Below are 26,241 nucleotides of genomic sequence, written 5' to 3' on the forward strand. Positions count from 1 at the left end.
TTCTCTGTTCCACTATTTAACCAGGCTAGCTGTTTTTTTCCTGGTCTTTATGCTAAAGCTGATCGCCACCCATCAATCCTCTGCCACCACAAATGTAGCGTTTCCTTTGAGGTGCACGGATGTGACTTCATTGTTAAAGTCATCATTTTGGTTGTCGCGTTTGCATTTCCTTTCATGGGTTAGGGTTAGGGTGAAGAGCACGCTTGTCGCTGCTTGTCTAAACAACTTGTCTGTATCCAAATGTCCCAACAGTGGAGGGTCTGCATGTGCAGCAAAGATAACAAGAGGCTACAGGACAAAAAAAGAAAAAGAAAACAGTTCTACCCTACTAAGTAAACTTTGATCCAAACAGCGCAGCAGAAGCCGATGGCGCGCTAAGCCAGTGACATTCAGCTCTGCAGCAGTGAAACTATTCAAACGCTGCCCAGGAAGGAGCGCCACATAGACGACAAAAAAAAAACGCCACCTAGCCAATGAACAATGGGGCTTTTCTCTCAACTCAGCCAGCCTCAAAAACTGCTTTGTTGCCAGAGATACCCCCCCCCCCTTCCCTTCACTGCTATCTGCCTAAAAAATCTGCCTGTGTCTGTAGCTTTGCTGCACATGCGGTCTACAAAACAGCATCCCACGGCTTGTGATAACACCACAACATGTCATCTAATCAGCAGACGAGTCTTTTGTTATTTAACTCGTTTAGTGTGAATGACTGTTCTGTTGCATGTCTACAACGCGCAGCGTGAAGAAAATAAAAAAAGACTGACCTCGTCTCCAATGGCCAGCCGGTGGGTCAGCTCCTTCAGGCTCCTCATCATCCTCTCATCTCTGAAGTCGTACGGAAAGGTTTCGGTCCACTCCGTCAGCAGCTGGAGGATCTTGGGAGCGATCTTCCTGACTCTCATCTGAAAATGCAGAAGAAACACAGAAGGATTGAGAGGAGAGAAAATAACCACTACTAGGATGTGGAAATGTCTAGATTTTGCAGTGGGTTCACAGCTACGAGCCCACAGTGTGCCACCGATTCCTATAATGAGTTATTATTACCTTGTCCGCTTGGGGATCGCTGAGTCGCTGTTGCTCCATGCACAGGTGACACACCTTCGACATGAGTTCGTGCGGCCGGATAAAAAGACGAGAGCTGAGCAGGAAGGTGAAGATGTACGCCCTCTGTGGAGAAGAAAGAAAATACGTTTAATGCAAAAGTAAACTCATGATGTCAAATTGATCATTTATCTTTGAAAATGGGCTTTAAAGCCACATGAAATGAAAAGTCAGTGGGGGGAATGAGACCTAAACGGTAAAATATATAAATAGGAAGAAAGGGGAATTAAAACATGTTATTCCAAAACTTCGGAAGGAAAGACAGACAAGGAAAGAGACTTTGGCACTAAGAGGGTCTCAAAGCACTAGAGCTTCTCAGACAGAACAAAAAGAAAAACGGCTTCACCTCTTTACTTTGATGGAACTGCAAAGGAAAAGAAACCACTAGGGATGAAATGTTTAGAAAAAACAACAATACTCACATCTGGATAATAGTCTACAGTTGGGACCAAGTGGTGAATGAGGGCCTCCAGGGACCCGGACGCCAGGTTGTTGTCATGATAATGGAGGCCGGAGTAGCCTTCCTCCTTGCTCTGGTACAGGTTCTTGTTGTAGCCGCCGGTGTTCAGCTGACCCGTGAACGGTGGAGTCTGAGGCATGTTGTCCTGCAACGGAGAAAGAGGGCAAAAACACGGGAAACGGTCAGTCAACAGTCCGATACATGTCTCACCGCAGACGCTGATGCAGAAAAAAAAATAATCAAAAATAGCTCTCAGACACAAACACAGACGGTGACGGTTTGGACGCAGTCAGCACCCAGTCCTCCTCTGGATCCCTGCTGTCCATTTTAAGGTTTCTGGGTTTGGGTTTAGTTTATTTGCACAAATGGTTGACTGAAAAAGTTGAAACGCAAACTGTGGTTGAGACACAAAAAGCATGAGAATGAGAGAGCGAGTAATAAAATAAAATAAAAAGCAGGAGGTTTGTGAGTCATCTGCATTACAATGAAAACCACTAGAATAGACGTTTCACTGAGTTCTGACCCCACTGAGCTTCACGGGGAGTTGAACCCTTAACTATGGCGTCATTAGTGCCTTGCTCTACAGAACTACTATAACTGCAGCCTAAATGTGTGTATCATCTCATAAGCAGCGACTTTTAACTGATGGAAATAAGCAAATTCTCAGAAAACAAGAGGTTTCACATTTTAGACTTTGCTAGAAATCTGCAGTGGGACAACAAGTCATTCGTTCAAAAAGGTCTTTCGACGCACAGAGAGCTTATAAAAGGAAGATCTGTGCTCCAACGTGTGCGAGCTTGTGAGAGATTCTGGGTCAGACTGTCGCCCTGCAGGACGTCATGACACTTGCTTTACCCCCGAAAGCACCGCGGAGCGATCACGTTGCCCATTTACTTCCACCACTACCGCGTGTGAGCGTGTGACGCAAGGCGAGGAGGAGCGTGGGAGTCGAGGAGGAGGAACAACTCATGATGTAGGATGGGAGATGAGTCACGCTAACATCGATCCATAGAAAGAACGCCTATGGAAACTAATCCTGCCTCCTAATCCACTTATTATTGATCACTACGTTCTAAACTATCAGAGCTTTGGCTTGTCTTTTCAAATGTGACTTTTTTCATCCAATCGCTCAGAAGATTGCTCAGCCGCTCAGAGATCTTGCTGACATCTGGCTCGGTGAGGTGTGGACAGCATGTGGACTAGGGATGAGTATCGGTCGTATTTTATCCATACTAGTACCGTTAACGATACTCTTATCGGTTCTTTCGGATGATTTTGTGAGAAAAAAAAAGATAATTATTAAGAAAAGAATCTTCATTGCTTTATTATTCTTGGATGTAAACAAATAGTCTTTCATGAGCAGCAATACAAGAAGTTCTAAAATCTTTAAAAAGTACAAATAATTATCTGGAAGCCTTTACTAATTTAGAACCGGTTCCCGTTTGGGGAGGGTTTCGGGGAGGGTCACCCCTAATGTGGACACAATCCCGACAACTTATCAAACATAGGTTTCCATCACCTTCCTCCTCCTCCACGGGACTTCCTCTCCAGAGGAAATCAAAGGGAGGAGCGGGCTGAAGCACAACTGAGACTTGATGTCTGAGTCCTGTCGAGTTACTGCCCACGAAAAAACCCAACATTTCCTGATTCCGCCTGGGGCGTCTCCCCCTGGCCCCTCAAATGGCCCTTTAAAAAGAACAGAGGACCGTCGTAAAGTCCTCACTCTGGGGTCTAAAACGCTAACTGGTCCTCACAAAAACAGAACAACAAGCTCACACACACACACTTTCCTCTGCCGGCCTTCTGACCTCTGAACCTGGCACTTCGGCTCAATCCCACGCCGGGCAGACTTATGGTTGGGGAAACACAAAGGGCCCTTTTCTCACACACACACACACACACACACACACACACCTTCTTGACAATATGCTGCCCCCGTGGCTGCCTGCCGAGTCAGGAAGCCTTCGAGGTGCGGTGCTGCCAGGGACGGATACAGGGCTGCCAGGACATCTAAACTACACCTGCGCGCGCGCGCACACACACACACACACACACACACACACACACACACACACACACACACACACACACACACACACACACACACACACACACACACACACACACACACACACACACACACACACACACACACACACACACACACGGAGTTCAAATATATTGAGGGCTTCACCACATTGTGCTGTGGTTTGCAGAAAATCCCAAAAAAAAGGGATAAACATCTGCTGATCAGACCAGAGAGGGAATCAACAACATACTTCAATACTTCCGAAGTCTTGAGCTCAACCTTTAAAAATCACAAGACAAACAGTCCGATTCCCTAAACAACCCGTTTATTCATAAGTTCACTTAAAGCCTCCGACCACACGAGGCAAACCACCCACCCTTTCACTTTCACACACACACACACACACACACACACACACACACACACACACACACACACACACACACACACACACACACACACACACACACACACACACACACACACACACACACACACACACACACACACACACATGCCGCTGCATAATGCACGCGTGCACAGACACACACACGCTCGGACCATCGCTATTATGCAGCCAGACAGCCGTGGCCATTTCCATGAGAATGGCGAGCGTGAGGAGTCAGAGCATCTGCTGCACCATGTGGCGTCCCCCCCCCCCAGCCGAGCGGGAGAGACCGGGTCTGATGGAGGGATACCCTGCTAGAAGTCAACTGGTTTAGGCTTCTTTGTTTACACCAATAAGGGTTTATTTTGTTGAACTTTGGTGCCCTTTTCTTGGCAGCACTGTTCCACGGCCCCATTTAGTTACGGTTTCCTATTTAGGAGCATCCAACCACAGACATCTGCTGTCCACAGAGCAGCTCAAAAACAAACCACTGGGGTTTCAGATGAAGGGCACATCAACAGCAGCAGGTGATCGAGCACTGAGAACGTGTCTCGGTCTCTGTTCCCAGCTGGGATCTAAAACCACCAACTCCCTGATCCCACGCTCGTTTTTCTACCATTAAAAAAAGGTGGGGGTCGATTTGGTCCATCAACAGAAAATTAATTTTAATACTCCCTTCATTGTTGAAGTCATTTTACTATTGACATTATTCTTGACTTACTTAAGGAAATAATTGTAGAGGTGCAGCTTTTCTTCATTTGGCACCAGTCATATCGGCTATTAATCTCAAGCTATCTTTGAATTTTTGATGCCGTTGAGTCCAACCTTCATGTTCCGAAACCACTCAACCTCAACAGGTGAAACCGATATGAACCTCAGATAACAGAACACACCCCGTGAAAGAAGTGGGTTTATGAAATCTAATATTACAACAAGTCATGTTGAATCTTCAGTATTGTGAGACATCGCCGTCCCTCTCTGATGTCTTTGAAAAGGCGAACAGTTCGGATTAATCTCATGCTGCCAGGAGCAGGTGGGCTTCTTTGAAGATAAATGTCTCCGACACAAAAAGAAATATCTTGGATGGTAAATTTGTACTTTTATTGATGCTCTTGCTGGACCTGTTTTTTTCTGCTTTTTCAAAACATGTTCTACTTACAATCATTAGAGCCACTTTTGACGAGAACAGACCTTATTCTCAGGCCAAAAAAAAAAGCTAATTAGTTTGGTTTAGCTGCAAGAAGATACCATCACCATCAGTGTCTGTTCTCCACACATGCCAGCTGCAGCTTTCACCATAATCCTAAAAACAAAGCCCATTTACATTTGGCCTCCAGGTGTCGTGGGTAGTTGTGGTGAAGGGTGGGGGTGGGGGGGTGGGGGTGGCATGTTAAGTCTCCTGGCCTGACTAAAGCAAACTCTTAGCACGTTGCTGTTGGTTTCCACGTGGCTTCTGGCTGGGTGGCAGCAGAATGTAAACAAATAAAATGCCACAGCTTGCCTCCCCTCTTTTGGGGGGGGGGGGGGGGGTTGGATAGATGGTATTAATTATAGCCTTGCTGGCTGTGTGTGTGTAGCCATCTGCCTCTATGTGTAAAAAAGAAAGAAGTCTGGTTTGGACTTAAATTGGATTTAAAAACAGAGGATATTCAAATTTATGTCTGTTTGTTCTCAAAAGATGTTTTTGTACTTTGTAAGGCATAGAGCTGTAAACTGACGTACAAATTGTTGCTTTTGGGTAAACATTTCTTGAATCAAGGGATTTTTTTTTGACAACATCTAGATCAATTTCTTAGCCACAGTTCTTTAAGTATTCATACTCGGGCCTATTTTTAAGCAGACACTGTTCCCACTTTTTTTTATTGGCTGAACCGCTGAGTATCACAAGGCACCGAGTCTCTCGGATGATTCAGGTGTTTCTCGTGGTTGTCTTGAGACGCTGGGACTTTCTCTCCTTCCTCCTAGTATTTACACCGGGAGGTAGTACTGTCATTCGACCCAAACACAGGCAACTTGGAAATTAAACTAAAAGAGGTGATCATGTGTTGTAACGTGTGTTGCAACAGTTTCAGGCCACACTTCACCAAAAGGTTATAGAAATGTCAGAATATTTCACTTTTTTTTTTTTTTTTTTTTTCCTTTCCTGTGGGTACATTTTCAAATAGAAGGGCAGCAGCTTAAAAAGCACCAAACCTCCCCGGGTTAAATGTCACATCAGGAGTAAAACCCCGTCATTTAGGTGAAACTACCTACTACTCAGGTCATTTTTGCCTCCAAACATTTGGGCGGGGCTGCTTCCCCGGGGAGGGGAGAAAATGATGGAGCCCAGCTTGCTCAAAACACAAGCCATCAAAGATCCGACGGAGGCTCTTCCCGCCCCCTGCCCGCAGTGTTAACGACCGCTCCTGATGAACGCCCATCAGCAGTTTGAGAGGCTGTAAATGGAAAAGGTCTGAACACACAGAAAATCATTCCCTTGGTTCACGAGACGCACACCAGCAGCCGTTTAAGCACTTCCTTGATAAGATTGTCTTATTGCAACCACTGAGGAGCGCACATACGAAAGCAATGAAGTGTAATGTGAAGGTGGTTTCCATCTGAATGAAAGCTGAAGAGAAACGGTAAAAAAGGTGTTTTGCTTTCGCTTCATTGGGGCGGGAGAAGGAGGCTATAGTAGTGGGGGAATGTGATGAAGGCACAGAGACACTTTGAGGGACGGACAGTAAATCAACAGCCCCCCCCCCCCCCCTCTCCTCCACTGTGTAAACACTTTAAAGGCATGAGGAATCTCACTCATCCATGGCTCGAGGAAATGAGGGTGAGAGATAGCCGAGTGGCTGCACAGGACAGCGAACGGGCCACAGTGGAAGAGTGGAAGTCGTCTAAATAAAGACGGCTGGATGGTTTGGTGGTGTTGTTGTTTGAAGCTGACGCGTGTGGTCAGAAGTACTTACAACTAAACTAGTCTGAAGAGTATTAAGTTAGAAGAAAATACACCTTTCTGAGAGGGCTGCGATCAAGAAGTGGGACTAGAACACGGGAAAGCCCCACATCTTCCCATCCAACCTGTTAACTAGACACGTGTCTCGAGTCATTTTGTTCAAGATCCAAGCAAGTCCCAAGCTATTTGGTTCATGTCTCAATTAAGTCCAAAACCCATTTGGTTCAAGTCTCGATTGAGTCCCAATCGTTTGGTCACATAACAGGAAGTCCCAAGTGATTTGTTCCCAGTCCCAACCAAGTCCCAAGTTAGTTGGTCCAAGTCTCAAGCAAGTCCCAAGACACGTGGTCCAAGTGAGCAAGTCACAAATCATTTGGTCCAAGACTCAATCATTTGGTCAAGTACGTCCCACTTCATTTTTATCAAGCAGAGTCCATTTTCCCACTCAAGAAACTGTAATTTGACCTGCCGTATCTTGGGACTTGCTTGAGACTTGGACCAAATGACTTGGGACATGTCTTTATAGGGAGAACATTCAGAGTGTGAAACAGACACGCAGATAAATCTTTGTCTCTCTCAAGTGTTGTTCTACCAACAGTGTTTAGACTGAGGATAATGTTTGCAGCTGTGGCACTGAGTGGTAAAAATCACAACTTCCATTCAGGATTCTGTCACCTGGCATCATCAGTACTTGTCAGCCATGTGAGGTCATCGTCCCCCGCAGACACTAAAACATCCTGCACAGAGGGACACCACCGCAGAAACAACAGCTTTATGGCTTCTACTTCTGATTCTTCCCATGATTAAATAAACCGAATAGGCTAAAATGCAACAAGTACAGAAACGTCAAACAGACAAATTTAAACTTGTGTTTTGAGGTGAGACGCATTGCTTTTTGCAAAACGGTGACCAGTAAACTTAGAGTATGAGGCTTCATTCACGATGCATCTAGACTGGGAAATTCCTGACCTCAGACTTCTCTAAAAGTAGTGATTTGACAATTAGCAGGTCAAAAGATGTCCAGTCATCTGTGTTGAAACGTGGGCTAAATTTAGTTTTAAAAAGGGGAAGTTTGATTTTAGACATCTCTGTTATGAATCAAATAGATTCACCACATTTAAAAGACTGTATTTCAGCGTGTAGTCAGAACATGCTTCACTGATTTGGAAACAACAGTTGAATATAACCACGCTTTCCCTTTTCAACCAACTTTAGTCAATAAAACGCTCCAGAAAACAAAAAGATGAGCATCTGCAATTAGGAAATTCCATCCACTGATTTAGATTGTGTGTCTTATTAAGTGATAAACACCACCACTTGCACCAAAAACCTTCAATAACCCATTTCCCAAAAGCATCCATTTGTCTGCATTTGCAGAAACAAAGCCCACCACAACCGCCGCTACTACACAACACCAGAATACAGTAGCAACGCAAATCCACAGCAACAATAACTCATTCAAGTACACACACTGTCCGCCGGCCACAGTCCTGCCAACAAATCGCCAATAAACGGATTTAACATGGTCAGCACATTAAGGAGAGCCCGACGCGTGCTCGTACTACCGAGCGGCGACACGCAAAGCCAAGGAGAAGAGGGCAGAGTAACTCAGGAGAGATGCGGGATTAACTTCACTGATCCCCCGCTGTCTTTGCAGGAGGAGATGCGGAGAGGGGGGGGGGGGGGGGGGGGGGGGGGGGGGAATCCTCTTAAACAGAAGGTAGTGCGGGTTAAAAATAGTCCGCCATTGACACTGTTCTTTAAAAAAAAAATAATATCCCATTTAAGGGGTCACTTTGGGAAAAATGTAAATATACACACACTCCATAGTATACATGGTATCATTACTCCGGTTTGTTTTGATCCTGGAGATAACACATTTGGATAAAATCAATAAAAGCGCATTGCCGGCTGCAATAAAAGGGTCGATTTAAACAATATTAAACTCGAGCTGATGTATTAATATTAGTATAAAAGAGCTTTAAATTGAGTGGTCGGTTATTTTACACGCTGGAAATTAAGTGCGCTCTCTCCACCACCACCTGCGCGCATTTTGGACAAGCACTGTGCTTCCAAGGTGCACAAACAGCATCACATTCAGTCAACAATCCTTAAATATCCCCTCAATCAATGCGCACAGCTCACCTCAGCAAGCAGGAATCCAGGTGCGAATTAACCTCGTATTCTTTCCAGAAATGATGCAAAACCTCCTTCCAACAGGCGACACTTTCTCCTTTTTCTTCTTTCTTTTCTGTTTTTACATGTGAATAAACCCGAGGCGGTGAAACCCAGCAGTCCCTTCTCCAGTCCTCCGCTCCCTCACTGCAGCATTGTTCAGGTGCAAATGCGGGAAAGCAGAACGTGTATTGCCGGTTACAGCGGAGCGGGTTTGCTCGTGGAGAGAAGAAGAATCCGCATGAAAATGAATGACAGCTCCGGCTGTGCTTCTGCTTCTGCTGCTGCTGCTCCGTCGCTCCTCTCTCGTGAGTCTGAGCTGCGGAGCCGCGAGCAGCCTCAAGACTTTATTGTGAGGGGAGCGGCAGCAGCCAATCAGAGGAGAGAACCCCCCCTCCCTTCCTTCCCTCCCTCCCTTACCTCTCATCCTCCCCCTCCTCCCTCGTTTTCAATTTCATTTCTCTTTCTCTTTCTGCATCGAAACTTCTTCCATCTGTATCGCTCTCACTCTTCCTCGTGCATGTTTCAACTCAGATTGATTTTATTTGGCCTACACAGGAATATGTTGGATTAAGTGTCGCCGATCTAAATCCAAAAGAAATAAAATAATAATGCAGCCTGGCAAATAAATTGAAAGTTTTCTATTTTCTCAGGTTTAAGATCAGTTTCTGTCTGTGTGGTGATATGAGGTTCTTCAGTATCTTTGAGTGGTGTATTTTTATTTATTTATAATAAACCATGTCCACCATCTTAGTTTAGCGTGTTAACATTTGCTAATTAGCAACACAAAGTGTTTTGGAAAATATATTTTTCCCATTACATTAGTACAGCTGTGGCTGATGGGAATTTCCCAGGTTGTTAATAAATGAAACTACCGGACAAATTAAACATTTTGACATTTTGGAAAGTCGGGGGATCCCCGAGGAAAATACAATTCATCCTGAGGGGAACATGAATGTGTAATTTGCACTTAGAGTGCAGATCTCCACGATGTGTGTCTGCAATGTATCGTGTGATGAAATGAATACAACCGGTGCTGTAAAGCATCGTCAAACAGACTTCATTCAAACTCAAAAACAAGTAGAAATATAACATTTTACAAGCAAAGCAACAAGAACGTGCAAACTGTTTCCACCCCACTGTGTACCTGACTGCAGAGTAGTGGATGGGGATCGGCGATGCACTCAGCTGTGGTATCACTAGTGGCCCCTACAGGCCAGTTCAGTCAGGACTCAGCAGGCAGTAAATGGCCGTATAAAAACTATTAAAGGTGTTCAGAGACAGTGTGAGTCACCGTAACCACCAGAGGTCCTTGAGCTTGCAGCCATAACTAGCCACCCAAAATATGGTGCCTCTTAGCTGTGGACAGAGGTGAACACTCACTCAGTCACACACAACCGAACACATAAACTCTCTCCTTTTGCCTGGCTGAGATAATAAAAAATCCTTCCAATAGCTAAGATATTTCCCTAAAAAAACACTCTACAGTCAACATTATGGTACACTGGAGTAAAAGTCAGTAGGAGTCATCGTCTGGGGACCATGAATGTCTGGACGAAATGTCACGGCAATCCATCTCATTCAGTCTGGAACAAAATGGTGGACCAACAGGCCAACACAGTCATCCCTAGATCATGACAATATGACGACAATACAATAAAATATTCATTATCACATGTCCTGCTCTGTATATTTAGTGTGTTTATTCATTGTGACCTGTAGAGGAGCCACAGAGGGAACAATGGCTCCAAGCTAAGGTTACAATTTCACGCTCAACCATAAAAATCTTGAATTTATTCTCTTCACCTCCCTCTCCGGCCTCCTTCCCCCCCCTCCTTTCTCCCATTTTTATCTCTCTCTCTCTCTCTCTCTCTCTCTCTCTCTCTCTCTCTCTCTCTCTCTCTCTCACACACGTTTGAAGTTCAGGTCATGTAAACTGGAGCTTCACGGCGACCGATAGAAACTAATTATAATTTTTTTTGTACAGATTATATCAGAGAAAAAAGCTGCCGCATGAAATTAAATGGTAGAGCCGAGTCTCTTTCTCTGTCCCCAACACAACAAAATATATATATAGGCAATATATGTGTGTGAATAATCCAGAATGGGACTGAATCATTGGATTTCCCCACACACACACACACACACACACACACACACACACACACACACACACACACACACACACACACACACACACACACACACACACAGCAAGTGTACAGATTGAATGAAGTAAACACACAAACCAACCACAATTATATTTAAATGTATTAATCCCTTTGATGCAGTGTCATCACAGACATTGTGTCGTTCTGATTTATTTCTCTTTCACTTCATACTGGATGTTTGTTGAGCTGTAGAGTCGGACTTTTCTCCACAGAGTAATAAGCCACGGTATAACAACAGCAAAGCATCCCAAATCTCGTCTACATCCAGAGGTATTACGTAATCTGGTATTAGCGCAGATTAACGTATAGGCACTAATCCCTCTCGCTTAAAGGACTGCACAGAGTTTGACCACAAAGATGAGGGTTTCAGTGTTTGCGTTGGACACAGAAAACAATAGACAACATGAACAATGGTCCAAAGCAGGCTCTCATTTCAACTGGACATTTTTTTGCCATTCAACTTGGTCAAGAAACAGTATAATTGTGTGTATTTGGAATTAGGTTAACAAGTTCTTGAACCCAATATCTTCCCATTTAGGTCTTTGTCTTTTAGGGACGGCTCACTTTCACCCAGGAGACCGCTGTTCGAGTCCCGTGTGAAACCAAAAGTTTTGAAAAAAGCATAAGGACAAAACATTGTCCTTATGCTTGTTGCGTTATCTTACATGAGAAAGTCTGCAAGGGGCGATAGTTATTCATTTTAATACAAATCTTGATCGTCTATCTAACCTTAACCAAGTAGTTTTAACAAAAACGTATTTATGAAACGTGTTCCTGGATCAAGAGATGTCAACATTCAACGTACCTCTTGGTTTGGAAGAAACGTACAAAGCCAACATTTTCCTCTGGCAATTGGGTTGAAATATAATATCTAGCTTAATTTTTAAAGAAGGCTCAAGTGATTTCCTAAAACAGCTGTGCACTGTTGTTCTTAACAAACAACACTCAACCAGCAGGAAATACAGGTAATGTTGGGGACTTTTTTCACCGGTGGATTAATCCACTTTTGGTTTTCTAGGGAGAATTTGGAGCAGCAGTACGGTGCACGTTGGATCGAGTCAAAATTAACGAGATTATTCATGTTCATGTAGGAACATGTCACCCAGTGTGGCTCACTGGAGTGTTTTCAATCATTTTTTGAACAACAATGGAGCTCTTTGGCTCAGAAGAAGAAGATGTATCCGGCTCAGGATACACACACACTTGTTAGTAGAAACGGTCCTTGCTGGATTTGTTGACAATAAGAAAGCTGTATTCTTTAAGTATTCCCATATCTGGTTTGAAACACGTCCGTATGACAGAATACTGGTCTGACCAGTGTTGATTAGCATTCTCTACAGCTGAAGTAAGTGGGAAATGCCCAAGCCAACAAGTTCACACTCTGTACCTTCAGGGCAGCCCGTGTTTGTCCATCCAGGTAAGAATCAGCGTGGGGCAGCAACAGTCCGGAGGTTTCATAAATAAAGAGTGTGCTGAAAAAGACCACTCAGGGTTTAACAGCAAAAACATACATCACAAATCAGACCATCAGTCATGGTCATGTAAAAGGTACAATGTGTCCACAGAAGAACTTAAGACACGAGATGTTTCCAAAGAGCCACGCTGAAGGACCAGAACTGTGCTAAAGGTCTCTTACGCGAGCGTGATATCCAGTCCGATGTGCTGGATTTAAAATAAATAAACACCGACTTGATGTTTGTGCTGCGCTCCACATATAGCCTCAACAGAGCGGAGCGGTGAAGATAGGCATCGGGAATCTACAGTGAGAGCTTTCCCATTTGTGCCGCCCGATGCAGCAGCCAGGTCAAAGGTCACGGTGCTGCTCACGGACACTCGGACAAACACCCTGAGAAACGATGAATACCCCTTTAACACTGAGGGACCTCTGTAATGACATTCACATATATTTTGCTTTTTTTTTTTATTTTTCAAAATTTATTTTTTGCATTACCTTCTTTCATTTATTTTCTCTTTTTCTCTGACTGTTATTGTTTCGGGATGAAGGCTGATGACTAAGCAATAAATAATTATTATAGTCAAGATTTGAATATTTTCCCTTCACCCCGTTAATGTCAGAACTCTCTGTGCGACGTCTTCTTTGTGTCACAGAAAAACATTTCTCATTTATGTAGATCTAATGCATCCACATTAACTGACAGCTTTACGTTGAAGACTTGAATTGAATTGTGCATCTTAAGCTTTAATTTAAGGTCTAGTTGGAGTTTGAATTAGTTTACAAAAGGTTTCAGAAACACAGAGCATGTAATCAATAAATCACAAATATTTAGACTGATAATAATCAGCCACAACAGCTAGAATGCATCACCATATACTGTACAGTCAGAATCTTTGTATTTACTGCATGTCAACTGTAATACATAATATATATTACAAATATTTAAAAAGTGCTCAGTTGCATATTCATGGACTACTTTTGTTGCCTTTAAACAAGCCCTGTAAAGAATGCATTGAATACATAAAATAAGTCATTTGATTTTGACAGATATTTACTCAAATGAAGATTTTATTTAAGTTCTGTTTCTAAAGCATTCAAAGTGATTTGGCCGTCTTTGTAAAATACTCGGACATCTTTGTAGCGCTTTAACCGCGACGGAAAACGCTGATCGAGTGCTGTGTGCGCTTCGTTACAAAAAGTCGACGTCGCGCTGCGGTTGCCAAACATGTAACCAGCGTTCAAAGCAAACGAGCCCATTTAAGTTACACTCCAACACCGAGGAACAAGCCAGCGCTAACGGCAGCAACGCCTGATTGGGTGTGAATGCAGACTAACAGAAGTGATGAAGTCGTCACTCGGGTTGTTGAGCAACGTGTCAATATTGCCAACTATCAGTGAGACAAAAGACTTTTCCATTAGTGCCAGAAGGCAACAATGTTGGTAAACAAATCCCAGTGGCAAAAAGAAAGGGATTGAAAATATCTTGTTTTGTTTTTTTAATTTATATAAAAGTGCATGAAACAGTTTCCATTACATTTGGTGCAATCAAGGCACACCTAAGAAATCCCCTCACAGATGAAAAATAATCTTCTCAACACTTGACCTGTAATTTCTTCGACCGATCATCTTCCTCACAGACTCTTGGGATTTTGAGTCTTTTCCTGAATTTGGTTTTGATTAAAATTTCCGTCCGTATCACTCCGGATTAAGGCTTCATCCCAGCCGCCCTGAAGCGACTGTTTCTGCGTCATTTGGTTCCACCTGAGCTTGAATACTATTCCACACTTTGGGTTAAAAAAAATTCCCTTAGTGTTAGTTCATCCTAATTTCCTCCTTTGTTCATGGTATGATTCGGACCAGCTGGTGGCTCTGCGGCGGTCTGGCTGCCTCCACATTTACACCTCTGTTCTCTGGCTAGACCGGTGAGGAGCTCCAGGACCCTGATCTCGTGCTCCATGCGAGCTTTCTCCCTCCTCTCCTCCCTCTCGGCCGCCTCCCTCTGCCGGCGCTCCTCCCTCTCCAGCCACTGTGCCAGGAGATCCTGATGCCAGCGAGCTTGCTCCTGCCGCTGGCTCTCCAGCTGCACCAGCAGGCCCCGCGTCTCCGACGCCAGCCGCAGGAAGCCCTCCGACATGTGCTCGAGGCAGGAGGACTCAGGGCGATGAGGAGCACAGGTGGGGAGGGTGTTGGGGATTGGATCTGGGGGTGCAGGGAGAGGAGAGGCAGCGGATTGGGGAAGAGGGGGAGGAGGGGGAGGTGGAGGTGGTACGACATGTGGGGAAGGAGTCCTCAAGCTGTTTTCCACTTGTGGACCTATGAAACAGGATGTAAGATACAGGAATACGATTATTACTGATGAGAGGATCATCTTTGTAGATTAAACACTCAGTCAATTAATGGATTAGTACATCGACAGTACATTCATTATTTCTAAATGATTTAAACTGTCTCTGGCTCCAGCTACTCTAGTGGGACTTTTTGCTGCTTTTCTTCATCTTCTGTGATACTGAATATCTTATGGTTATTGACAGTCTGACAAAACCGAAGCGATTTAAAGATGGTCACCGCGATAAACAGTCGAGTCAGAAGCTTTGTTATCATTTGCACAGAAAACAGCTGCTCTTCTAAAATGACATTTTTAATTTGTTTTGCTATCTGATCGAACAACAAACGATCGGAAAAATGTGAACCGACTGCACAAGTATTAAAAAACGCAGATATAGATAAGTGTAATATTAAAATCATATGCTGAATTTACATTCCATCTCTGGTGCTGACGTTAAACAGTATTTTACTTTTTATTAAAATGATTATGAATGTTATTTATTGTGTTGCTCATTTAATAAAGACTACACTATAATAAAAGTATGTTTTTACAATTGGATATAAAAATATTGGTCAACCTAATTATTAACATCTTATTTAAGCTCATTTCATTAATATATATAATATAATTATAATAAAAATGGTTCATGTGTCTCAGGTCAGGTTATAATCTAGTGAAGATGAAAACTATAAGAACATAAGAAACTTAAAATAAACAGCCACGTGGCAGATGCGAATGTGCCAAATCCATTTTATTATTTATTAGAATTATTAAATATTTGGTGGGTATTATGTTTAGCCTGTAATGAATTATAGAATAATCACAGTACATACCAGTCATTTCATGATGGATGGAGGATTCCAGATAGAGTCCATGGTGTCGCTGTGGGAACCCTGAATTGCTGAACTCGTACTCGTCCGTCGAATCTTCTCCGTCCTCCAGCTTGACTTCAGAGTCTAGCTGCCACGTCTGATGGCCTCCCTTCTCCTCTAGAGAGCTCAAACACTGTCTTCCCGCCCTCCCCAAAGAACCAAAATGGTGTTCGCTAATCTCGATACTAGAGTTTAAATCTGGCGGGATACTTCCTGTCCCGTCAACGGAGTCAGGGCGATGTGCCGCCATCCGCTCCGGAGAAACAAAATAAGGCCCTCCCGCTGACCTCCGGCCCAAAACCGCATCCATCTCTGCAAAATATCTGAAAGTGCAAGGCTGCGAGCTGTCGACACTCCTCTGCAGTTTGGCTCTCACGTAGTTGGCCTTCAGAGTCTTCACTCGAAGCCGGCACTGGTGCGGACTCCGAGAGAAGCCCGTTTCACTCATGCGGGTCGAGAGGTGTTTGAAGACGTGCCGGTTGCGCAGGTTCTCCGCCAGACTCTTCTGGATGCGCTCGTCGCTCCAGGCGCACAGCAGCACCTGAGTTTCCTCCACCGTCCAGTTAACGGAGCGCTCGGCTTCTCGTTTTCCTGCGCATACAGAGACACGGATGAAAAGAAGTCTGCGACGTCGCCGAGGACGGCTGGTGGTCTGGGGCTAGGATCGTTGAATGGACATGCGCTACAACTCTTGACACTTGATCTGAATTAGCAAAAGGATCACTTCCTGAAAAGGGATTTTCTGCCGTAATCTGAGGTTTTGTGCAACTATAGTAGACGGAGCATTAACAAACACATAATACCTGCAGGTGCGAGGTTGGAAAACAAATTCCACGAAAAGGTAAAACCTCCAAATCACACATTAAATTAAATCAAATTGATTGTAGTCAGGGTGGAGATGTTACTCATCGCTGGTAGAAAACTACACTCCGTTGCAGTTTGTGGCGCTATTGAACTATACTGCGATATATATACTGAGAGGTGTTACTTGATGCATTATTACTCCATCCTCATTGACATGTAAGAGGTGGGAAATATTAGAAACACCTTCCAGTGTGATGCCATAATACATCGTCTGTCTATCACTGCATTGGTCTGAACTGTTCGAGAGATAACAACCACAGCAGAGTAGCAGCTATACACACACACAACCGGCGTTCTTAATCATTCTCTACATCTAACTATGTGATCCTAAAGTAGAAGCATGCAGGTGATCAACTCATCCAAACATGTGCACAGCTTTTGGGTAACGATGATGCATGATTCGGTGTATGCTCCTCATGACACATAATTATGCAGGGCAATAAAGGCTACTTGAGATAGATTCTGCATGAATTGCAGAAGTTAGGAACTAAACTTACCTATAAATTTATAAACTGGCTTTAATAACACAGTTTATAATAGTGCCAGTAACCCTGGCTGGATTCAGAAACATTGAGTCATGTCCCTCTCTAGCAGAGATCATGTTCTCACATTACTCATTCTTGCTAATTAGCCAGATAGCAAGCTGTGAGCTGAAACTGAACGTTACAGTGTGACAACTTCCATGTGAAGTTGGAAGGTTAGCCAGCAAGCTAATTCAGATACATAATGGACAATACTAGACTAATATAACATTTAAACACTCAGGATGTCATCGTGCAAACAGCATAATTAGCAAACGAATGGTTCCACAGCTTAATAACCAGGAAGCTAACTCTGCTCCTTGTAACAAACACAGCTAATAATGTTAGCGGCTAACAGTTAGCTAACCTATAGCTACACGACTGTGTTTGTCTACTTCTGACTCTCTGCTGCCTGTTAAACAACAATAAAAACATGTCGGTGATATAAAGGATTCTTACTTTTGGTCGTCGAAACGGAGCTGGTGGAGTTGATCATCGGAGGATTCATTTTTAACGCTCTGAAGAAAATGTAAACAGAGCGACGACGCTCATTTCCGGGTGACGTCGCTTCCAGCGCGTGACGTCACGTTACGTGTGGCTATGAGTTGTGTGAAAACTAAATAAATTCATACAGAAAAATAAATAAAAAAAGACTATGATGACAGTAATGACACATAAGACAAATAACTTAATGGAATAATAACATTGTACTCTGCACTAATTTCTCCTGTGTCGTTTTTTTATTGTGCACACCAAAGCAATATCTTGCCCATAAAACTCATTTGCATATTGTACTGACAATGTGTTACATATTCTTAAATTATTTTCGCCTCAATCTGCAAAGCTCCCATTAGTCCTACATATTGTATCTTTACAGGTCCTATAATTATTCACATCTCCTCTGGGATCATTAAAGTTTTATGTTATTGTATCAAAGAAGGATACTATGAGACATTGACATTACGTATTCATTCCTTTTTAATATGCAGTATATTCATATAGCACTGTGTGTTGCAGGATATTTATTCAAACAAGTGCACTGTGAGTTTTTGCAAATATAATGTGCAACCTTTGACGAAGCTGTGATGCAACGTGATACGTTTCCTGCATATTCAATTCGTTATTTATCCAAAATCTTATGATCAGGTGATGATAATGTGAATCAAATTATCAACATAATATATGTAGTATCTCTAGAGTCACGATGGAAGTATAGTGACACCTTCAGATATTAAAGAAATGTAAATGTATATGGCAGTTTAGGTTAATGTAAATGATGTTACTTTGAAAGTAAAATAAATGAATGAATAAATGCATCATTCATTTCAAAGAGGCGTCTTGAACTCGTCTTGCACAATGTCACCAACACGGCCGTTACCTTGCCATTGACTATCGTACATATTATTTTTTTTCTGAAATGAGGTGGTGGGACTTCGCCTCTCTGTTGGCCCCTTGAATGTTATTACACAAAGCCTTTTCAGGGTCTAAATGGCCGTTAAGCTCCTTTTTAGATCCCTCCTCTTGTATGCAGTTGTATCCAGATTGTACATCGTTCCAGGTGAGACTGAACTCAGCTCATGAGAATGAAGTCGACCAAGTCTCAACTACTCTACATAAGTAGCTATATGATCACGTGTCTCTGACAATCACAGACTAGATAAAGCACTCAAGTCCCGATGCTGTCGACGTGCATTTCGGGCACAGTCGCACTAGTATTTAAAGCCATCCACATGCAATCAAGATGCATTTTAAACTGTTAAGTGTGAACACGTCCCCAGAGGCCGCAAATTCGTCTCAATTTGGAATAATAAGAGGGCGCTGTTGGGAGGAAACGGCTCCTCAAAGAGGCTGCGACGTGCTAATGGCTCGTCTCTGGATGTCTGCTGAGAGCATTAAGGTCTTCTGGTGTTCCTCTCTCTATTAAACTGGTTCATCTCCTCAGTCTTTTATCCACAAACACAGCAATTATAGGTTGAGGGAGGAGGGGTGGGGGGGTGGGGGGGTGGGGGGGGGTGGGGGGTTTCCAAAGTGATGCTAATGCAGATTCAGTCTGCTTTCCTGCAGTGACATTTGCATTTGGAGCTTTCAGCCTTTGTTCTGTTATAGAGTGAATTGGAATGAGTTTAACAGTAATCTTTAAAGAGAATGTCGGTGGCATTTACAGTCGGAGACCGTTTTCTTCTGTCTACGTCTCCTTATTGTGATGCAGCGTATTGCCTTATGCAGCGGTGCAAAGTAAGTACATTTCATCATGCATTGTACTTCAAATGCAATTTTCAGGTAATTGTAAATTACTTGAGAGTTTCCACTTTCTGCCACTTTATATTTCTACTTAAAAAAACTTTATAACGTATAGTTCCTAGTTTATTTTTACATTAAAAAAATGTTTATATGATATGATGCAGAACTTTACTACTAAAATATGGATTAACTATGTTAAAATTCTCTTAAATGTATCCAGTAGTGATAAAAACAGAATAATATAATATTGTATTATTATAAAACACTTTGAAAGAAGTTCTGCATGATGAGTGTTTTATTTTTTGTTTGTTTTGCTGCTAATCACATTTTGAATTCAGGACTTTTAATTGTAGCAGAGTGTGTTTTAGACTGTGGTATTTCTTCTTTCACTGAAGTAAAGGATCGGAGTACTTCTTTCCATATGAAATAGCTTGTTTAAAAGATAATTCTCTTATTAGCTGTCTTACCAAGAATTTGCTGATTTAAATAAGAAACGGTTTCATCTCTGTTTGTTCAGCACATTGATATATATTGTTTAGTCTTTCTTAGCATTAAAAATAGCACAAAGTCTGGACACAGAGGGGAAACTAGCTTTTCTAAAGGTGGTGTCCAGCAAAAAAAAATTTCTTCGAACATTAATTTTAAATGGGTGTTTTTAAAACACAGAAAATTGGACAAGTGGTTAAATGAGCACCTTTGTAACTCTGAATAAAATCACTTTTTCACTTTTTATATGTTCTTCTCATCTCAGTTCTATTCAGTGAAATGTTTCCAATTATACGACACAGTATTGACTGATTGTCCAGAGATGCCCTGGGTATGACACGGTAAAGATGAAACAGTTATTGTATGGTGACATACTTTGAAAGGCTATCTCCTAAATGGGGACTTTCATTTCTTCCCGGGAGTCAGATGACAGATGAAGTCAGCACCAGAAACTGAGAACACAACAGAAACGAACTCTTCACTTGGGAGTTAAATGTTCCTGAATACATCTCACAATGAGGAAATAGACGTTTGAAAAGAAAAGGCGATGGGCATTTTTGAGTGTACTGTACACTTCATCAGCACATGACAAGGGGGAAGACACAAGAGGACATGAAAAAGTCCTCTTGTCGTACTGGAAGATGGGTTCAATAGAAGATAAACTTTCAAACCACAGGAACCAGGTTTTAGTTTTGGTTCTAGGGACACTTGGTGCTGCTGGGGTGGGACGTTCTGATGGTCCAGGAACATTTGTCAGTGGTATCGGTACTTGATCTTAACAAAGGAATTACTTTCAATGCTGTTGACATTTCACCATTGCACAATCAGATTCCCAACCGCTGCACTAAAAGAGCGAGATAGAAAGAGTGAAAACAGTGAGCAGCGAAGACAAGTGAAACCTTTTTTTATTGCTATTTGGTCGAACACAGTCACAGACAAATAACCAGCAGCACACTGGTCAGTTTGGAGGCTTTTCTGGTGCTTTCAGTTTGCATCTCCATCTCTGCATGTTTGATTTCCAGTAAATTACAAAGAACAATACATTGTCCATGTTGTTACCTTGTCATATGATGCGATGATGCGGTCCGATGACAGGACACAAAGATACGCTACGATACGATGATACATTAAGATGATACGATACAACGATACAATTTATTGTCAGTTTACACTGACATTCATTTAATTCATATTCAAAGCAGCGTAATCCATTATTGGTTTAATTTTTATGGATTTCACAGCCCCCCAGTTGTAGTAGAAAGAAGACAGATATTAATACACTAAAGTTACTACCTATCATATCTACCATCTACTTCCTGATTCAGTTCTTGATTTTAGTCCCTGAAGCGCTCTAGGACTAATTTTGGTAAAAAAAAAAAAGAAAGCCCCAAAAGTGGGAGGAATGTCAGTCTGGTAAATGTGATTTTGAAACTCTAATCTTCTGGACTACTAACCCGACCAACATGTTGGCTGAAATCTTCTACAACAGGCCTGAAAGAGTCAGATTCTGGAGTCTCGATCTCTGAGATAACTATGAGCCCTGGAAGTGCTGCCTGAGATAAAGGTTGTTCTTCACAGCACAACGCACAGCACCGACTGCTTGGGAGCACACGCACACACACACACACACACACACGCACACACGCGCACACATGCACACACACACACACACACACACACACACACACACACACACACACACACACACACACACACACACACGTACAAATGATGAGTCCACCACAGCATAGGTAATTACAGAGGAAGAGGGGAGCCGAGACAGTCGACTGGACATTCATCTCATTACTCACGCATGCCTCCAGGCTGTTCCCCGCTGGCCTGCAGAGGAACTTCACACACTCCTCTCTCACACGGAGGCTTCCAGGCACACACACACAAACACACACAAAACACACACACACACGCACAAACAAAGGCCGGCAAATCCTTTCCAAAATACTCACAACACACACCTGGACAGTCAGGGCCAAGAGCTTGATGCATCTTTCCTTATTACATCACTAACTGGCTTAGTAATGTTCATGAATACTCATTTAAAGGTGTTCTTTTTGCATATTTTAAGTGCATTAGCCGACACCATAGCAACCTACAAAATGTGAGCAGATAAAGGATAAAGGCAGGACTCCTGGTGGACACATCGATTTTACAGGAAAACGTTTGGTGCTACGCAGTTCAGACCTGTGATCTTTCTGGTTGCGGGAGACGCTCTAATTATTAGGCTTTGTTCTCTTGGACTTCAGAGGAAGGACAATTTACTAAAGAGTCTGCACACCCAAAAGAAAAGAGCCAGGTTTTTTTTATAATAAATGGCCGCAATAAAATAAACAACCGTCTCCTCTTCTGGATTGTCTTCTCTCGCGTCCTCAAAAGGAGGGGGGGGGGGGGTTGTAGACAGGCTGTAGATCTTCTCGCGATGTGATTTGTAGTGCAGAGAACCAGGTCAGCGAGCACACGGCACGGTGAGGTGAGGTACAGACGGCTCACACGCTGGAGAGCGGTTCCGTCAGCTGAGGCTGCAGGAGGACTGAGGCATCCCACTGTGGAGGCTCAGGATCTCTGCCTGCATGCTGCCCCCCCCCCCCCCCCCCCCCCTTCATGTCTCCTGACAACCACCAGCCGCCGTGTTGTTTAGATCAGCGGTTCGCAAACTTTCACACCAAACACAAACAAAGACTCGACATGGGAGCAGTGCAGCAATTCGTGGAATATGTGCTTTTTTTTGGGGGGGGGGAGTTCAGCTTGTGGCCCCCGAAGAATCAGAGTGATGTCAACTGGAGCTCCTTGATGCAAGCACTCCTGCTGACTTATGAACTCTGCAGTAACCTGAGAGATTCAACTAAAGTGTTAGCAAAACTCTAATGTCTAGTTTGAAGAAATTCCCACCATCGAACCGGATGGACGGACACAACCCGGACACAGCGAAGAGACATAAAAGCATTGTAAGTTCAGTCACTTTGACTTTTACTGCTCACGATTTGAAAATAGAACCATGTCCTTTATTTTCATCTGTGTTTTTGTTTCAGTGATGTGAAGAGATTCTATGTTGCGTTTGCGATTAAAAGAGAAACCGAGTATCTGTTGAGAGATTTTAATTAGCAGTTTGTGGTGCTTTAGAACCGCACACAGGGCGAAGGTGGACGAATATGAAAACACGGATTACACGTGATGAGCTTCCTCAAACTGGACACGCGGCTCATGTCTCATCTTCTCACCAGCAACTAATCAAGCATTTCTTTAACGCAGTGCTATTTTCGGCCCACTTTTAATAATCTTGCAAACCCACATATCCCTCATTACTACGGTCCTTCTGGTCAGCAATTAGAAGACCCGTTTCCAACCCTGCAGAAATAAAACAGAAATGAGACCTTTGGAGTCCATATCGGCGGCTATATGTGCGCTCCTCATTTTTGCAGACCCTTTCTACAGAAGAAGGGGGAATCTCATGTCTTTCGGCGGTAATCATAAACTCATCACCGCCTGTTGATATTACAGCAACCCATGCGGAAAATGTTCCCCTATCGCTGTGATTTGCAGCTGCAAAGCACATGCCTCTGCACCACGGTGGGATGCCGAAAACCACAGAATGAAAAGAAAAAACCCGCCAGGTCATTTATCAGCCATAAAAAGCGGGCTTCGGAGCTGTTGTGATGTGGAGTGGCGAGCCCCTCTGCTTTTCAAAGCTTCGCTCCAGTCTTGCAAATGAGTTACAGAAGTCTTGGTCCCCGGCCTGGACGCCCTCTAATTTGCTTGCATTTTTATAGTAGCCACCAATTTAGCAGAGGCCACTTTCTGACCAACAGCAAAACTTATGGCAGAGCATCTGTGCTTCAAAACACTTCCGACGAGCTCCAGATGCCTATATGAGAAAACACATCACATCCAGTGAAGTGCAAGAGATCATCTGTGTGGTAAAGGGTATTGGCTTCGGGAGAAACGTCTTCAGATCCAATGCAACCGCATATAGGTCACAGTGCACCTTTCTGTTTATCATCATGTAAATCTAAAATTATCTTCAGTCACACTTCCTGTACGCCTCATTTGAGTCACAGTCATCCGCGAGTCTGTGCAGCTCTACGGGCATTTCCACCTTGAGTTCCGTCTTCCTTTGTTTGCAGCTTCAAACGGAAACCGACGAGCTAAAAGTGGAACAAAGACTCCAAAAATGCCGCACACTTTGCACTCGTGGATAATTCCACGAAGTTGGGTTTGTTTTCTTTTTACCAAAGAAGGAAGGACAATCGTACGTAAGGGACAGCTGTGATCGTTATCATAAATGGTGAATGTCGGGCCGGTGCTCTCTGTCCACGAGCCGGAGAGTTACATCACAGGGTCGGCCGGCGTGGCGCTGTACCGCGCAGACGAGGCCGACCGACGGGGATCGAATGCGTAAACAGCTGAATGAATGATTCCCTTGTCGTGCCTCCACACTGCCGACCTGCCGTGGGGGTCTGCAGCTGAGAAAGCACATCCACTGTGGTTCATGATATCTGAAGTGCTCTCAATGAACAACACTGTGGCCTGCATTTCAACAATGGGCCCTCTGTCGCTGTACAGAGTCGGCTGTCTTAGATATCTTTACCAATATCTAGATGAAAAACATCCAGATACTTAAAGTGATAATAAAATACTTACATATTAATGCATTGGTAAAATCACACCAATAACATAAAACACACAATAGTATAACACTCTGAAAGTACATTCTGCTGATACATATTACTACATTCATTTGTAATGCCTTTTACATGTAATAGTGTACTTTGGTATTACTTCCAAAGCAAAAATAACTGAATTATTATGGCACAACCGGAAACGTTTTTAGACATCGGCATTACATGTAACTTGTACATAATTGTAAAGCTGGCTTGGAGCGAATAAACCCGGTAACAGAGCAGTTTTGTCAAAAGTCGTCAATTTAGGCTGTTGTGTTTTACACATGGCTGTAATCCGCAAGAAAACAGAGTAGAAGAAGAAGTAGAGGTTGTGAACCGGAAACATGTAGCTCATCTTCGAGAGGAAAATGGAGAGGAGTCTTCAGGAATTTGTTTCAATTTGGCAAGTTTTAATTTAAATTTGACGTTAGCTATTATTGGCCATGTGCCATGTTTTCCAGAGACGGAGACAAGCATTCGCGCATTAAGGGTGTAGCCGGGAAGACAGATAATCCCACTTACAGCTCATTTGTAAGATGCTGCAAACAACAGAAGAAGGAATTCCAAGTGGAAACACCAACAGCTGATCATGTGAGTTAAATGTTCGCTACGACGTTTCCATAATCCATTATGAGCATCAACTCTTTTTCAAAAGGCTCAAGTGGGTGTAAAACATGTTTACGCAATTAAGGTGTTTTTGTCTAATTTAGCTGTTTTCATACAGCTTTTCTAAAATGATTCTTCAAAACGTGCATAAATGCGTGAAAGGCTAATGACTGTCAGCTGGGGTTATCATAGTGTTGGTGGTTCAATCCCCGTCTCCTATCCACAAATCAAAATGTTCTTCATCTGAACCCCAACATGGTTGACTTTATTCTACAGTCTGCATACATGGATGTGTTCACACGCTTGTCACAGCTCACAATGTGATGCAACACAACTTGAATTACTTTTGGTTCGGTTCAAACAGCAAGAAACCTTTGACTTGAAAATCACAGAACGAGTTGCTTCTTGAGAAATCAATCCAGGGTTTCTATTTTGGGAACTCCTTGAATTGTGCTCGAGATCCCAGCATCACACCCCCGAGGAATGTGTCCCACCTTGGTTACCGAGGCGACCCCCATTTGGTGGCCGAGGAATGCCCAGCGTTTCACCGCCGGACTGTTTTCACAGCGCAGACGAGCGTCCGCATTCCTTCTGGTAAACTGATCCCGACCACACAAGAGGAGCCCCTCTCCTCCCCAATCGCCCCTTTACAGCCACCTCTCCCACATCCACAACCCCCCCCCCCCCCCCCAAAAAAAAACTACTGTCAATCAACACCTAATACTCCGAGCACAGCTGATCGAAACCACGTGAAGGGACTGCTGGTTCCAATTGAACCAAGAATGTGCTTAAATAACAGTAAAAAGCGGGTGGGAGTGGTAGTCCGACGGCTTTGAACGTAGAAGAAGCAGCAGACAGTCGAGCAGATCAAAGACCAAGAAAAGAGGCCAAAAGTTAACTGAAGGCACAAAGTAACATGAAGCATTAAGTAAAA

At 43.3% G+C, this 26,241-nt stretch overlaps 2 protein-coding genes across 2 annotated transcripts in view; both read right to left on the bottom strand.

Moving 5' to 3' along the window:
* Nucleotides 1-9,394, bottom strand: part of rasgef1ba (RasGEF domain family, member 1Ba) — a 31,784-nt gene extending 22,390 nt beyond the window's left edge. The window contains exons 1-4 of the mRNA XM_068720704.1: nucleotides 9,062-9,394; nucleotides 1,521-1,703; nucleotides 1,042-1,164; nucleotides 762-899 (exon numbers count right to left, since the gene is read on the bottom strand). Coding sequence (XP_068576805.1) covers nucleotides 762-899; nucleotides 1,042-1,164; nucleotides 1,521-1,697 — 438 coding nt within the window. The 5' untranslated portion in view covers nucleotides 1,698-1,703; nucleotides 9,062-9,394. The remainder of the gene's footprint in view (nucleotides 1-761; nucleotides 900-1,041; nucleotides 1,165-1,520; nucleotides 1,704-9,061) is intronic.
* Nucleotides 9,395-13,768: 4,374 nt separating this feature from the next.
* On the bottom strand, nucleotides 13,769-17,852 carry LOC137880005 (uncharacterized). Its single transcript, XM_068721060.1, has 3 exons — nucleotides 17,761-17,852; nucleotides 15,878-16,507; nucleotides 13,769-15,031 (listed from the first exon to the last, which is right to left on the bottom strand). Exons 1-3 carry the CDS (start codon nucleotides 17,807-17,809, stop codon nucleotides 14,541-14,543), a joined length of 1,170 nt encoding a protein of 389 aa, XP_068577161.1. The 5' UTR covers nucleotides 17,810-17,852; the 3' UTR covers nucleotides 13,769-14,540.
* Nucleotides 17,853-26,241: the final 8,389 nt, after the last annotated feature.

Source organism: Cebidichthys violaceus, unplaced genomic scaffold (assembly GCF_023349555.1).
Source record: "Cebidichthys violaceus isolate CVI_PGR_0920_01 unplaced genomic scaffold, fCebVio1.0.p SCAF_26, whole genome shotgun sequence".
Lineage (NCBI taxonomy): Eukaryota > Metazoa > Chordata > Actinopteri > Perciformes > Stichaeidae > Cebidichthys > Cebidichthys violaceus.

What these genes read in the sequence shown, in the direction of transcription:
- LOC137880005 (XM_068721060.1), bottom strand. Translation starts at nt 17,809, where the DNA reads ATGAATCCTCCGATGATCAACTCCACCAGCTCCGTTTCGACGACCAAA. An exon ending in CTCCGTTTCGACGACCAAAA is followed by an intron (nt 16,508 to 17,760) that starts GTAAGAATCCTT and finishes CTGTATGCGCAG; the next exon opens with GAAAACGAGAAGCCGAGCGC. An exon ending in CATCCATCATGAAATGACTG is followed by an intron (nt 15,032 to 15,877) that starts GTATGTACTGTG and finishes CCTGTTTCATAG; the next exon opens with GTCCACAAGTGGAAAACAGC.